Source organism: Ptychodera flava, chromosome 11 (assembly GCF_041260155.1).
Source record: "Ptychodera flava strain L36383 chromosome 11, AS_Pfla_20210202, whole genome shotgun sequence".
NCBI classification, from domain to species: domain Eukaryota; kingdom Metazoa; phylum Hemichordata; class Enteropneusta; family Ptychoderidae; genus Ptychodera; species Ptychodera flava.
In genome coordinates this window covers 16740077-16757340 of record NC_091938.1, presented here as the reverse complement: position 1 = coordinate 16757340, position 17264 = coordinate 16740077, and the positions used below count along the sequence as shown (strand labels likewise).

At 37.1% G+C, this 17264-nt stretch overlaps 1 protein-coding gene across 20 annotated transcripts in view; it reads right to left on the bottom strand.

The window, feature by feature from the left end:
- Positions 1-17264, bottom strand: part of LOC139143659 (dual specificity calcium/calmodulin-dependent 3',5'-cyclic nucleotide phosphodiesterase 1A-like) — a 280905-nt gene that overhangs the window by 41344 nt on the left and 222297 nt on the right. For 7 of the 20 annotated variants that reach the window (XM_070714153.1, XM_070714164.1, XM_070714156.1 and 4 more), the window contains exon 3: positions 10586-10871. In XM_070714153.1, the coding sequence (XP_070570254.1) occupies positions 10586-10871 (286 nt within the window). Of the gene's footprint in view, positions 1-2812; positions 2951-10585; positions 10872-13248; positions 13533-17264 lie in introns of those variants that run through there. The other 13 variants (XM_070714154.1, XM_070714163.1, XM_070714170.1 and 10 more) reach the window with 5 other exon arrangements.

The following is a 17264-nucleotide window of genomic DNA, read 5'->3' as shown; positions in this document are numbered from 1 at the left end:
TATGCAAATTTAGGGTTACGGCCTTACTTGATAGTTCAACATTGTCAATTTTCTTGAATTAGAGATAATAACCTTTAAAATGACGTATGATATGGCTGTATGATGTGGCTGTTTGTGATGAAATATTTATAATATTGTTATTCAAAAGGGGAAAATAATTTTTCAATATAAATATGAAAATATTTCAGTGAAACCAATTGAAATATCTCTTTGGATATCAAAGTCGTATTCTACATGCAAATATCTTTTATTTGATATATCACTCGATAGTTTAAAAGTATGTTTACAGTAGTGAACAATAAATTTGTAATTTTCTATTGCATTTCTGCAAATTGGATACCCTTGTAAATTATGCAAATCAGGGGCTATGGCCCTACTTGACAGTTCAACAATGTCAATTTTCTTGTAGTAGAGATAATAAGCTTTCAAATGATGCATGATGTAGCTGTATGTTGTAGCTGTATATGTTAAAATTTTTAAAATATTGTTATTCAAGAGAGGAAAATATTATTTTCAATATAAATATGTAAATATTTCAGTGAAATCAATTTAAATATGTCTTTGGATATCAAAGTCGTATTCTACATGTAAATATCTTTCATTTGATATATCACTCGATAGTTTAAAAGTATGTTTACAGTAGTTAACAGTGATTTTTCTAATTTTATATCGCATTTCTGCAAATTGGGTACCCGTGTGAATTATGCAAATTAGGGGGGTATGGCCCTAATTGGCAGCTCCACATCGTCAATATTCTTAAAGTAGAGATAATAAGCTTTCAAATGACGTATGATGTGGCCGTATGTAAGGTGGGTACATTAAACTCCTAAAATAAGGCCCTTTTTGTGGATTCGCCGCTCGCCTATATAGGGGACAGGGAATCAATAGAGCAAGATATCATCAGCTGCTGTCAATTGTTTCACAAGTACCAGTACTGTGAGCATTAGACATAAATGAATATGAGCGTCACAGAACATGAACACAACAGTATATGAACGTACCTCATCACAGAACATAAAGGTTTAATGCAGAATATGAATATCACAGAACTTGAGCATCATGGAATGGTGCCAAGAAAATGTGCACATCACAGTACAAACATGAGCATCACAGAATATGGACACTATACAGAAAACTAGTCACAACATATTGCCCAGCACGACTATTACACAGCAAAACGTAAACATAACAGTACTGAAAGGAGACGCTGTGGAAAGTGTTCATAACAGATTAATAATTTTGACCCCTTTGAGTGCCAAAGTCAATTTTTTGTCACCTTTCAAAATATAATGCAGACATTTTTTTCAGCTCAAGACAATTTTTTTTTCAAGATTTTTCAGTGTCGAATGCAGAATTTGAGTATCATCACCTTTGACACAGCTACCTAATAATTACGGTGTTACATACATCCGCTGTCTACCTCACCTAACATTATGATTGCATTTGAAATCACTCAGCTGAACAGCACTTGATACTGCCACACTATCATTCCGAATCTGTCTCTATAAACTGCATGTAGTACACTTTAATAAATCACATGACCAAACGATTCACACTTTTGAATTGTACTCGACAAAATGTCAGAAATGGGAAAAAAAAAAAAAACGCTCTTGACTCAAATCAAATAAAGAAGTATGTCAAGTAACACAGGGGTCAGAATTCACCTGATAGCTTGTCAGGTCAAATTGCTGACACTGATCGATACACTAACCCTGCTACACAATTGCTAAACTGTGCTGAGTACAGCCTTAAAGAGTTTTCCAAACACCAGTGACGTATAAAGCATATATTAAAAACTCCCACCTCTTGAAAAATCAAAGAAAACACTCTACCAAAACCTTTAGAATAAAATCAATGATATGAACCCACTGTTATGATATGATATGAACCCAGACAATCAAGCCTGGACAAGTTGTTGCAAACTAGATAGCGTGAAACTCACAAAGAAGTTAAAGGCCTATGTGACAAAGAGCAGTCATACGGAAATCAATGGCTTTTTGACTCTCTTTGAGTGAGAAAGAGTTATACGGAAATCAATGGCTTTTTGACTCTCTTTGAGTGAGAAAGAGTTTAAGTCTCTATAACTCTGACACTGTTGCTTTTATGTGACGTTTATACTTATGAAAGAGCTCAGGTGTCATGCGGAGTCAGTGAATATTATTAGAGTGACATTCCAATGACATAAAGGAAGTACGTACGTACATGCTCGAACACACGTATCGCTAAAACATTGAAGGGACTTGTAAATAACTTATTGCAATAGCAAAGGATTTTTGTGTCTCTGCCGTACAAGCAGAATTTTCCGTTTGAGATTATATATGGTTTAATTTCACATAGACAGCAATTTTTGAAGTCTGATCTCTCTCTGTGTAACTTCTGTCACACTAACATATATGTTCCATTATTTACATACCAACGCTGTGTTCGTCATAAACTCAGACAGATTAAACTTTGAAAAATATTTCAGATCTCTGAAATTACTGAAAACCAGCTGAATGCGAATAATATCTTTGACATTTATATAGCAGTAAAAAAATTCACAGTCAATGTTGCAAAGGTGATTGGTTTTATGAAAATCACAACGGTTACCATAAAACCACAGATTGTTACAGAAACAACCGTCAACACAACCATAACAGGCAAAGTACACAGGAGTCATCCCTTAACACAGAACAAACAAATGATCAGCTTGACTTTGTGTAAACGTTCTAGTACAAATGAAATGTATCATGATAATCTTATCCACATCGCTGATCAAAAACTATCTGGCAAAAAAACCCAAAACAGGACACTGTGCTGCAGTCTACTGTACCTTTTTCCTTGCATAGTGGAGGCCGATGACTGGTTTAATCCGTCACTCAATCTGGTTTCAATTGACTAGAAGTGCGTACATGCACACACTATTGTCCACACACACACGGCAGATACGTATAAGGCTCCCAGTGCAGTGCACTGATATGGGGGTTACCTTGCGCAAGGGGATACCCATAAACCACCATTGACTAATGAATCACCTTGTTTTTATGTATAGATAAACGGCAAAACAAACAATGTTTGTCATGAAAAGCTGGAAGGGAGATATTTTAATCGGGAGTGGGAGATGCTAACTTTACATGTGGTGATTGTGCCCTAAAATTCATACGTATTGTCCGCAAATTGACTGACACTGTTTTTTTTAAAAAAAGGCTCCGCTTTCAAACTTCAATTAAGTCAAACAATTGCCCTAGGACAGTTGACAGCATGGCCCCTGTGTACAGGTCACATTACTGGCTCAATGGAGATGCCAAACCTCAATGTTTTCTTTTTTTCATTGTTGTTCACTGACGCCTGTCACCTAGCAACCAAGTGTTGTATATCATGTGTACGTGTGGAAGGCACACTCATTGCAAAAAAAAATCACTGTACAGCATGTAGCTTAAGGCTCTGATCAGCTGCTGGAACGCTGCTTTCCTTTGTTTTTTGCAGGGAGGATGGGGGGGGAATGGGAGTTTATGTACATCGTACATTTTGTAAATTTACAATATGAAGTATATGAAAATGATTTTCAACATTTTACTTAAAGTTGTAATACTTAAGAGCAAGTACCTTCAGCTTGCCTTAAAAATGGGTCACTGCTCTGTATAAGTCCAAACATATATGGTAATATATGTACCAGTATACCAGAACACATGATATATATATATATATATATATATATATATATATATATATATATATATATATATATATATATATATATATATAATATATATATATATATATATCATATACCCTTTGCTCACTGCAACAGTGTAACTTTTCTTATACACAGTGTCGAACTGTTTGTGCCCTTTGATTGTACCTTAACTTTTTGTTGATAAAGAGGCAAAATTTCAGATTGCCTCATTTTAAAACCCTATGTAGGGAAAGTTAATAGTTGTGCCTGGCAATAAAAGGTAATTGAAGCATTATGCAAGTAAACTGCTCAAAGTCATTTAGAATGATGATGAAATCAAAAAATATATTATGCTGTGAACTTTTACTGCAAATTAGCCTATACATGCGTATACTAGCACCTCTGATTTCAAGCGATCTAATGTCTGATTTAACCCTTTGAGCCCCAAGGTCAAGTTTTGTTGCATTAATAAAATATATGCCAGTCAATTTTTTTTTCAGATTTTCGCCAAAATTTTGATAAAAAACTGTAGACAATAAAAGGAAATGTCCATTAGGTTCAAAACTATGAAAAAAATTACAGAAACATTCATTATAATTGGTAAAATGTTGCACTAAAATTTTAGTTAAAAATTACAACACTTAAAGGGTTAATGATTTGAAATGTCATGTCACAGATTTGTGGCAATTACTGTACATATGTGTGACGAGTCTTTTGCAGGAGCGTAAACAATATAAAATACCTACGCACATGAACAGTAAAAATTGGCTCTAACTATTGATACCTAGAACAGGCATTACTTTTGATTAGAAAGAAAGAAAAGTTGAAATGAAAGTGAAGTGGCCGATGTATGTGCCTTAGCCTTTGAACTCTAGTTTATTAATCCACTCTAAAAGAATGACTATACAGAGCGCCCCCTCTGGCCATAATCATACAATCTGAGAAAGCTACCGGGTGATCTAACTTTTAATTAACGAAGGGACCAAGGGTACAGCTGCGGACAAGATCATTGGTTGGGGGGGGGGGGTGAAGGGGAGCAGTTATTATGGGTCACTACTACAACACATGAAAATGCTGGGTTGAGTCTGACTTAAAGTAAAGAACAGAATTTTGAAAACTTGTGGTTTATTGTTTATTTTCTGAAGTTTATGGTTGAAATTTGATGTTTGTTCATTTGCAGTGTGCAGATTGAAGGGCTTGTCACATTTAAAACTCTCCTTCATTTACCTTCCAGTCTTGAAATGTAACTGTTTAAAGACACAGTATATATGGTAACTGTCACACATGCTAACAGAAATCATATCTCATAATCACCGATGAGGAAAATTACTTAGACAGGTGTGAAACAAGATATAACGATATGTCAATTCAAGCTTTTATTTCCATTGCTACTGTACCCGTGTGTTGACCGATTTCACGCAGGTATGACCTTATCATTTCCAAGATCTTTGGAACAGATACTGGTCACTCTACATTGCATTTTATTGTCAAATTTGAGCAAATCACACTTGGAAAAGTATGTTTGCGAGTCATGCTGTGTTCTGATATATCACACAGACGCCAATTTGAGAATGGTCAGACTTGGAGCACCATCAATCCGTTTCAAGCACCTTTAAAAGTGAAAGGCTACTGCTGGCGGAATATCACAATCAAATACGGAGCAGACTGACCTTCTAATAGTGTACTGGCAAGCTACATACATGTAATGGCCTCATTTCAGGGCAACAAACCACATTACCCTGGGTAAATATTTCAGAGGATTGCAGCAACTTGATTGCCAGAAACCAGATATTACTTATGATATGCTACTACTGATTGCTTCTCTGAAACTTAATCAGGTACACTGGTTCCTACTAAAAGACTTCCTCTGGGGATCCCTTGCAGCCAATTAGATATCATGATAGTCACAGGCAGCCTGACTGAAATTTGACCAATCAGATACACCGTTTCATACCACAGACACACTCTCTTTCCTGCAGATTGTATTCAGTCCATCCATGGCCACATGGAGCTATGTAAGCGATCTGAAATCACCAAAGTGCGCCTGCAAACTGCGCCGGCGCATTTCAAACTGCGCCCCCATTTTGCGCCGGTATATTGCGCCGCCCAAACTGCGCTCTTACTCTACGCCATTGCGAAGTTTCAATGTCAAGCACGGTATTAATAGTCTATTTTGGTTTAGTCAGGCGATTTCAAAGAAATATTCATGTTTTTCGTGGGGAATATGGTGAAATTTGTCACTAAAATGTGGAGGATGGGAGTAATTTTTCCGACACGTATGTGAAGTATGTAATAACATCACCCGAAAGGGAAGGTAACTCGGCCAGTCGAGTGTCATTTGCATCGTAAATCGACCTTTGAATCTGTTTGTAGTTTCTACCCGAACCTTGTCGGTAAATACTTTCACAGTTAAAAAAGACGCTAAATTTTACTCTCAAACTATTTCCATGGCCAAATATCTCTGCCATTATACGTTTCGTAGGGTAACTCTATACTCAGTATATGGCGAGAGTGTCCTAGCTGTCTCACTGTCTGAATAGGCGGTGCAGCCGTAAACCGGACACTCCATACTCATTCCCTTGTTTGATCGGAACCTCTTGGACCGTAATTCTTGCTCTAATTCTGCGACCTTTGAATCGTCCAATAATTGCTACTTCCAACTCATGACGACCCCAAATGATAAGGAATGCGACTGATTCTGACACTCTCAGTTCATAGAAGAGTCAAAGTGCGATCACGTTTGCGACTGAACTTGAGACTCCCATTTCGCTTTGTGATGTACGTTTGCGAGTGAATTTGAGACTGGGTCTGAGACTCCCATTTAACTTGCAAACAGCAAATGCGACCGTCCTTACGACTGACTTTCTGACGTAAGGTATGTAAGGGTACCGGAAATCGACAAGTGCGAGGCTAAAGTTAGGAGAGCGAATGTGAGGGCTTGAAGTGTACGTGCTCACTTTGAAAGTGCGGGCGATAGTGAGAATGTGAAGTGAACTCGGTCTGTACATAGTTAGTGCTTGTCAGCATTAATTTCATCACCTTGGTCGAATGAAAACTTACGATCAAAGCTAAAACAGCGATACGATCTCCATGGAAGTACAGTGCTGTGTATCATGAGCGAACCGCTGAGAGAATTCATCATTGAAGTCCCCGATGGAAATTATTGCAACACACTTATTTCCAAACACCAAGAAGTTGATATATTCGTTTAAATAAAAATATGAATGAGACATTCATCTTTACATAACGGAGAATAGAATATTATATCTGACTACGAAGAACTTTATTTACCAGGTTTTAAAAATCAACGAGAGACTGATCGGGATGGGACGTACGATTCACAGACTGATTCAAAGTGCTGGTCAAAGTGAAAGGGGACGCCATGAACACTCAATCCCGATGGGTATTTATATAGTTATGTCAAAAACGGGAGTCACGACCGTGATTAGGTTATTCAGAGTCAATTAACCTTGAAACGGACCAAACGATAGCACACAATTACGTCTACCGTCCTGTGACACTATGGCGGGTTTTCGAGTCCCTGTCGCGGTTTGGAAAACGACCTGCTGACAGCTGATGACAAAACGCGCTCATACTTTTGATCATAGACCCTGGAGCGATGTTTTGATGGATTTCTAGCTTCCTTACCCTATAAACAACTTGAAACTAAAATTAAAGACGAAAAAAGATCCGTGAACGGACGAGAGATTTCCTGTAGAAACTTCAGATATTTACTGAGGCGGATCATCTATTTTTTTTACATGCATGGGCGAATCATGGAAGTGAAATTTACTTCAATGGACGGATCAATCGGAGCACCGAGAATATGGCATTTTCCGTTTGATTTCCAAAACATCATCGTGGAGTTTCTAACAGAAAGGAAAAAAATTGAAACGACAACTGATATCGTGTCATTTAAATACGGGCTTTTAATTGTTCATTCATTTTAGTTATTATCGTCGTGCCGTTTTAGAAGATTTTGAGGACCTAAACGACATCATGTGTTGGTCCATTGCATGGAATCCTATGCTAACGGAAGGCGGTGACTTTTTTCAAAGTTGAATAAAATTTCCTTTTTGGTTGTGTTAGTCAATTAATCGAAATATTTTTGTTCCCAATTGATCATAAACCCTCGATTCTCCCGTCTATGATTCGATATTCACTGACTCATTCTTTCTCTTCTTTGTCGATCGATGAAAGTAATTTAATCTTCAATACTCTGTCCTAATTTGACAGATGTAACATCTTCACCTATATTGTCATTAGTTTCTAACCGACGTACAAAAAAATTGGCCCGTTTGCCAAAGCACATGGGTCTATGATTGCATGAACGGCCGTACGCTATGCATTTGGAAGATATTCATGTTGCAGTCTGCCCGAAAACAAAACAAAACCCGAGGATGTTTAGGCGATAACAAAGGCGATGACTCAGTTGAATAAAACAAAACTAAACTTTTCGGACATCATATTTTTATCTTGGCGTCGGTTCGATGTGCGACCATCCACTGATCGCCAATATTCTCCATAAAGCTAGTCATAACAATTCTGCGACAAATCCGTGGTGTTTCTCCCCGTGAACGTCCTTGAACCCGTAGCCGCGACCATTGTTTTTTGATGTGTTCCGTGCTTGATGATGGTAGAATTAATGTATCAAAATTTGAAGACACATGTGACTGAATCCTGTGATTGTTAGGCAATTGGCGAGACGGAAGGCAACAATCCAAGGACCAAGCTAGGGAGCATCATGCATTGCATGCTTTCTAACAATGAGCCGCGTGTTTCCATATCTATATACCATACGAAATCCGGCTTTGAGCAATGTTCCTGTCCTGTTTCGGAGGATAACTTTCGAGCTGCGTAACCGATGTTGAGGTTCAGATATCCGAATATCTTTCGTGTTCGAAAGGCTTATTGATTTACAGTGAATACAACTTTTGTATAATTAGTTTACGTGTACATAACCCAGCACACGGGGCAAAGCCAAATACTTACCAATACCAGGTAGGAAAATTTCAGCGAGTCGCTCTCATCAGAGGTCGAGGAAAAAAATATGTCGGTATCGTTGCTCCGCCATGTTTATTGTTGTTTGTGCGACTAGTTTGAAAGTCATAGACTTTCTTAACGGTGAAATTCATATTGCCATTCAATATTTTACACACGAAGTCACCTGTCACCTCCATTCGGAAGCAAAAACGTTTACAGAGAATGTTTTATAGTGAAAACTAGCTCCAGGCCGTGACATGTCTCTAGTTACGAAGAAACTTCGTAAATCAAAATCGACATCAACATTGAGCGGTGATCGTGAAACGTTAAATAAATGTCGGCAAAATAAAACATCAAATGGCTAAACTTTTGGGAGAGAGAGACAGAGAGACAGAGAAGGAGAGAGAGAGAGAGAGAGAGAGAGAGAGAGAGAGAGAGAGGGGTTTATGCAGTCCTGAACTGATCATGGTCTTTCGGATGGATAAATGCAGGGTCGGTTTACACATTTGCGCTGCACAGATATCGAAAATGTACAGATACTTTCCCGAAATTTGACTTATTTTATAACATGAGTAGAACAAAACCAAAAATATTGACGTTACTCTTCGGATGTTTGACTTGCAAGTTTGCTAAAGTTAGATTACATGTATACTTACAGAAAATGGTCGCCGTAGTCTTCTGTTCAAAAATATATGTTCTTCAACACCACGTTTCTTATGATCGGTGATGTCACATTTTATTATTTTTATAAATATAAGTTAATGTACCGATTTCAAACTGTAATTATTTTTTCTTGTCGCATTGAGAGAGTTTTTAGTAGTTCTGTAGACAAAACGATCGGAAACAGCAGAGTATCTTGGCAATGGCACGACATCTAAGCTATCGTTTAGCTGCAATAATTGTACAGTTGCAGCCAGAGCCCCGGGTAAGCCGAATTCGGAACGTAATAACGCCAGTTGCAGCGGCGTCGTGGATTGACTGTACCTTTTTCATTTCTGTTGAAGTACACCCACCTGTTATTGCTACATGCATTGTGGGCTTCATGAAACGTTGTTTCTCTGTACATGTATACTGGTCTTGCCGTTATATTCAGTGTCGTATAATCTGTTGTTTGCATGTCAACACATTGGCCTGTTTACAACCTCCTGTGCACACTAATCGTGACCGTAATTTACACAGACATAAACACTCGATCCCGTCCGTGAATGTCAAAGGTGAACGGGATTAACTTGATCCCGGGTATCAAGTCCCTGGCCTTTAATGGAGATGCAAAATTCACAAATTTTGACTGCTGCTGAAGCCATATCCTTTCACGATACCGCCAAGTGAGTGTAATCCGTCCCATACAAACATAACATGGTCTCGTACCTCCGAGACTCCATTCTGAAAACTTGTCAAAAATCTTACTGGCGAAAGATATATTTTCACACCTTATTGAAAGAAAATTTCTTTACTGCAAGCTCCTGTTTGAGAAGCAACTTATGGTACTGTCCGCTAACTACCTCCATGTGTCCACGTACGTATGTGCGTAGTCCCAAAACAACTACTATTATATTAAGCTTGTTACAAATTCACGTCATTTTTCGAGCTGCATTTTTTAGGCACGGATATTAATATCTACAGTCTACACTGCTAAAGCGTCCTGCTACGCAAGTGCGACTACTCGATGTTGTGACACTTGGAGAAAGTGTTTTGGCGCAGAGTAAGGGCGCAGTTTGGGCGGCGCAATATACCGGCGCAAAATGGGGGCGCAGTTTGAAATGCGCCGGCGCAGATTGCCAGCGCACTTTGGTGATTTCAGACCGCTTACATACCTGGCCACATGATATGTCAATTCAGAGGGCTTTATACACCTGTAGGGTCATACAGCTGTGTTGGGAAGCACATATGAGGATCCCATAACAGTACGACGGACAACAACACCGATGGCAAAGTAAATGAGCTCACCTTGTCTCATCAAGATAGACTGTTTCTAAGACGCTTGCTGCGTACTCCAGATTCTTCTTCAGATCAGATAAAGGTACATCTCCTTTCTCCAAGTGACGCACGAGGTATCTTATCCTGGCCGCGGCCTTGTCCACGGCTTCGGCGGTGTCAATGTGCGGGAGATACTCTGTCCCCAAGTCCAGAGAGCCGGGGTCTTCCTCCTCCCGGCCGTGCGGAGTGCCTGTTGAACCAAAGGCCTTCTTAGAACTAGAATTGGATCGCTTGAACACTGTAAAAGATTCAGTCCCTTGGAAAACAAAAATGGAAAGAGCAAAAGAAAAAAGAAAACAAAAAAAAGAAAGTAAGACAGGCACCCTCACCCGATGCAGCGATAAACCAAATTTCAAATTATGACCATTAAAAATGATAATAACAATTATGATAATCACCATAAAGATAATAAGGATTACAGTGAAAAAAAAGGCAAGATATCCCAGCATGCAAACCTAATTTCACATGCCATCAATGCTAATGTTATGAAGAAAAATTCTTTGGTTAGAAATAAAGCTGATGAGGGTGTTAGTTTTTTTTAAAGCAAAGTTCAATTCTGTTAGAAACGAAAAATCAGCATTACCAATATTTGAAAATGCATGGATCAAATGAAGAATAAGATAGCCCCAGGTGTTTTCAAGTGTAAGGTGTGGAGTTACCTTCATAAGCTACAAACCATGTTTCTCTGTACAAATATGTTGAATCACCTAATGGTGATACGTGTAGACTGGCACGTTCAAGATTAAATAAGCTCCATTTTGAGGGACTAATATTTGATGGTTTTTTTTCACTATTTTTGTTTCGTGTGTCAATTCTAACTTCTTGTTAAATTCCCCAAAACACGTTGAAACACAAACTATTTAGCTTGTCAACACAACACGTATACATCCAAATGCACCGTTATTGTTTACATTTGAATTCTAGTCCAGACCAGAATTCACTTGTCAACAATAACAATATAGTCTATACATGTACAGGCTGGGATGACAAGCTGAATTCTGTATATTTCAACATGCTTTGGGGGGTAGAACAAGACACTAGACACTGAAGTTGACTTAAAAAACAAATATGGTGAAAAAGTTACAGATACTGTCCCTTTACAGCTCCATTACATGTAGCTACAATTTTAGATGAGTATACCACAGTACGGTATAATAAACCCGTCAACACAGCCTGATGTCATGGTTGACCTTGTTGTCAAAAACTGGCTTTTTATTTTTAGTCCAGTCTGAAATTAGAATTTCTTTTTGTCAACAATAATGTTGGATATTCTAAGCAAACGATGCATTTTGTTGACAAGACTGACATTTCACGCTTATTTCAATGTGAATTACACAGAGGAATAAGAAAATGCAGTTGTTTTCTGGAATAGAAATAATGAATATATCATCAAAAGCTACGGCTATTGTCCCTCTGAATGCACCTGGATAAATTGGAATGCACCTGGATAAATGGGAATGCCCCTGGATAAATTGAAATGCCCCTGGATAAACGGAAGGAGTATCATCTTTCCCTTGGGTTCTGCAGTTATAAATTTTTCTGAGGAGCTACCCATGGTAGAGTGGATACGATGTAAAGTACATGTAAGTCTCATACTGCTACATTGAAAATGATGTAAGTACCGTAGCTCTGAGTATGAGGGAAGTAATTTAGATAATGAGAGATCATGAATTTGGATGAGATTTGGATAATGGCTTGAATAACACAGTAATGGCTCTTGTAAGTTCTGGAGGCATTTATTTGCTGGTTTGGTTAGTAAATGTTAATTACTGACACGCATGGCCAAGTTGTTAGCAAGAATATACATATTTGAAGCACAGCTTATGTTAATCAATCACACATTTCAAAAGTGCTTGATACGAGTGTATGCTTTGCATAGTATACACTTCAGCAGATAAGATGAACATATCTGAATCTCAGACAGCATGTCTTATACAGGCAAAATTGGAAGTTCTCGTATTACAAAAAATTTCAACTAGAAAGACCCATGAGTTGCAACTCTTTGTAATATTTTGAACCCAAAAAACGTTTTTTTTTTCATTTTCTCTGATATTTTTTATCAATGTAGCAATTTCAAGTTATTTGTACACTCAGTTGTGCTGGAACCAACAGTCATTTCAGCAACTTCATTTTTATTTTCCTGCCATTTTAGAAGTGACCATGTTACAAAGAAGAGAGGGAATAAAATATGAGAGAGGATGATATTAGGTGGCAGTTGTTCTGATGTATGCCACCATGTTGTTTCTGTGGAGATTCCAATACACATACATGTATGCACCATTTCTGCTATTTACTTCATATTTGCATGGAGGCGGCCATATTTAAGCCGGTCAATCATTTGTATTATAGTATTCATCTTGTTCACAATTTTTGCAAGTACAGTTCACATGACTTTTTCAAAATGCTTGTATCCTCAGCCTGATAAGATGAAATAATTTCAGTTAGACAGTAAAATCATGAAAGAAACAAAAAAGTTGCAGCTCATAGGTCTTTCGTTCAAACTAAAACTTATCAGAATTAGTAAGAGAAGTAATACAAGATGCCAATCCATGGTTACGTGAGATGATTGCTTTTGCTATTTACGATGCTTCAGCAAAACTTAAAGTATTCTCGGTACAATGTGAGTACAATACCTTTCAATGGCAAAAAGCCACACTCCGACCAGGACCGATGGATCAAGAATATGAAAGTTGGTAAAAGCAGTTGGCAAAGAATCTGTCTGATTGATAGAAACAGCAAGACTTGTTTAGAGTTTTCATTCCTCTGTGTGTTTGTCATGCAGGTGAAATTCCAGAATATGACAGGCTCGACAATTTTTCCTGTGCCTTGCACAGGTTTTGGTCAAATACTGATAATTCATCACAATGTCAATGATAACATTTTATCAATTTTAACCTACATGAAAAACAAACATTGAAGTCACACAATCCTCCTTTCATAATATAGACTTTATACAGGACAATGAACTTGACAATTCTGTTCTTGAAAGGGTTTAAGGTGACAGTAATATACCGTAGTTGACCTTAAACATTTCTGCTACCTCGATGTAATATAAGCAGGTAAGACTTTATAACTGTCTTCTTTGCGTATTAGGAAAGTGTTGATATATCATTTTTTGACAAACAGTCAACTTTGGAACAAAATGTAGCTATAGCTTGTATAGAGTGCAGAATCATTATCAGAATCTAAAGTACATGTACATGTATAATCCAGTGTAAAATTTGCTATTTTCTGAGTAACCAATAATAATTTTCCATTGCAAAATAATTTATTATGCTGCATTGTCCTTATCCGTAAATAGAAATAACAATAATTACAACATGTGCTTTCAGGATATTACAACAACTCAGCCAGCTGTTGCTTAATACCTCTGGATTCACTCAGAAAAACAAAAGGGAATGACAAAATAAATTATTGCTGCAGATGGCGCTGTTCATCACCAACAGGCACTGTCACGACATGAATTCTTCAGATACATCAACACACTTCTTTCGTCTTATTTGTTATTTTCTTCCCCTCCTATATCTTCTTCTCTGATCCATTAAAGTGTCTTGGCAAAAAAACTAGTCAGACTCTGGGAGCAGCGTGTCAAATTTTAAACGAAAGCCAATTTGATAGCGGACAGCTGTGTGTCATCGGTCAACTCACTGTTAACCCAGCTTTGACCCGAGTTGGCTGCAAATTTGACATGATGGATGAAATGCCCTTTAGTGAATTACAGATGTCGTCATCGTTCTTTGCACATTTTCTCGTCCTTTGAGTGTTTGACCACACTGAAATACTTTCCACCAACAGCAGATGCTAGAAAACTAGGCTAATGGGCTACTCAATCACTCCTGCGTACAGTGTGCTATTTCCTAACCCTTTGGACGCCAAAGTTAATTTTCGTTGCCTTTATAAAATATACCCCAGTCAACTTTTTTCAAATTTTTGCCAAAATTTTGACAAGAAGCTTTAGCCAATGAAATGTGATGTCCATTTGGTCCAAACTTATCAACAAAATTACCGAAAAATTCTAAAAAATTGGTAAAATGTTGACTAAAATTTTGGAGGGAAAAAATTATAGCACTCAAAGGGATAAGGTACTGGTACATAGCATTGCACCTCAACATTGAAAGACTTCAACTTCCACTCAAAGTCTCCTTAAGGAAACTTTTAACAATTTTCTTTCAAAATCAAACATGAATACAAACATAGGGCCAAAGTCCCTGAAGCTACTATAGACATGGATACAAAATTAAGTATATCCTGACTGTATGAAATTATCTCACTAAGGTCATCCTAGGGACATGTAAACCAAATATTAAAGCTGTCTGACCAGCGGTTTTGAAAAAACAAGCGACTCAACAGTTGACAGAGCTCTGCTGTGTTATGTAGAGAATAACCTTTTGTGACACATGTATTGATGAAGAAGGTGGATATCTTTGATAGCTCATTTCAGGATGGCCTGACCAAAAATGGAAAAAAATTCCGTAAAAATACAGATTTGCATATTTCATCAGACTATATTAGTCTATAATAGCAAATAAACGAGAGTTAATTACATTCTAATTAAAGTAAACAAGACTTGCTTAAATCAAGATTTACGTCATAAAATAACAGTATATCTGTCAGGTTATAAAGTAAGTTCTGTTGAATAAGTTGAGACTGTACGTACTCAGAGAAAGCACACTGAAGAGACAAATGTTTGAAACTTAAGAAGTTCAAGGTCATCAAAAGCATTATAAGGAATCATGTTACACTTTCATTGCACTGTTTACACAGATTGCATAATTGCTATAAATAGCACATGAGGAATCTTACAGCCCAGCTTTACCATAAAAACCCTATCACTTTGACCACTCTTTTAATTGACCACTCTATTTTTTTCCTCAAAAAGTAATCTTATTTTATCCTTACCAAGTCAACCATAAATGGAATTAGAATTTTCTCTATCTCTATTTATTTGACCACCCTATCATGACAAACTATTATGAGCAATTTCTTTAGATAACATACAGGGCACAATAATGACGGTTCAGTATATGTCAAAGTTGGGATTCAGGAAAGTTGCCTTTACATGTTTTAATCCTCAATTCACTATGAACTGTCAAAAAAGTTGTACTTTCTGATAATTCCACACTAAAATTATTTGGCTTTGATGATTTCCTAATTAATTCAATTATTTAAAATCATATTATTTTTTTCTGGGTGAATTGATAGGGTTTATACAGTACAAGAATTACATACAATGTAAGTCAAACTTTGACCAAAAATGACAAAAAAACTCCTTAAAAATACACATTTACATATTTCATCACAATTTGAACAAATCTAAGTCGAGTTATCCCAGGGACCTGTATACCAAATAACAAAGCTGTCTGACCACGGTTATGAAGAAGAAGATTTTTTACCAAAAACACCTTTTTGGCATTAATTTGCCTATTTTCAACAATATCAAAAAATTAAAAAAATTAGTTTCTCAAAATCATATTTTAATCTACACAACAAATATCAAATCAGTGAGTACTGCGGTTCTCAAGATATTTGAGTGGACGGACGCCTCACAACGGACATACATACATACATACATACATACATACATACATACATACAGACTGACAACGGACGCCGGACGGATACCCATCCCAATAGCTTCTATAGACTATAGTCTATAGTAGCTAAAAATGTATCTAGGGGCACCCAGTGTAAATTTTGCTACCAGAGAAACAAATTACCTTAAATTTACCGATATTTAAAATTCATAATGGTTGCCATCCCTGTGTTAATTCTATGGGGATAAATTAAATTTCTGATTTTCAGAAAATGAAACGGTGAAAATTTATTTACCCGTGAGCTTCGAAAAGAGCCCACACAAGTGGTAGATCACAAAAGTATTTAAAAGATTTAGGAGCTAGAATATCTTTCCCTGGGGCATATTCTACCTTAAGATAGTCCTCATCAACACGCCCTGAATTTCTGAGTTTTGTGTCACCACAAATACTACACGAACATTTCAATAGCGATATGTAGACAGACATTCATCGCATTATTTGCTTTTGGCAGTGCTTGCTGAAATTAAACTCTCAAGTATGTGTGTATAAGTGCTAATTTCAATTTCTCCACCAACGACATAAAATTCCTTTGATAAAAAAGATGCCATCGCTGGCATGGGAAGGAACATATGTTCATGAAATTTCATACACCTCTGAAATTTAAGCAGGAATTTGTTAATCGCTTGTCAAATTTCTAATTATTTTTGCCAATCGGGTATCAGGAATGATGAATTTTGTCGAGATCATGAAGTAAACGGATATTAGAATTGTGATTCGTGTTAACATACAGATAGCAGATATCCGAATCAATTGAAAGAAAGCAGCTGGTATTTCTCAATTACTTCCCGAGTACTTGTATTTATAACAAAAAAAGACAAAAGTACACCTGTATCCTGCTATGGTGTCTGTCAAGGAAGACAATGTTAAACACACAAATGTTTCTGAAGGGAGATGAATTTGATTTCTGGGGAAAGGGCTGTGGAGGCAAATTTCTTTTTACTACTTTCTGTTGGAACAATTTTATTTTTCAAGCTGTAATGGGAGCAAATTTGTTTTCTTCTTCACACCTGCCAACACAATTCCACCCCCACCCCCCAAAATCAAATGGTTCTTTC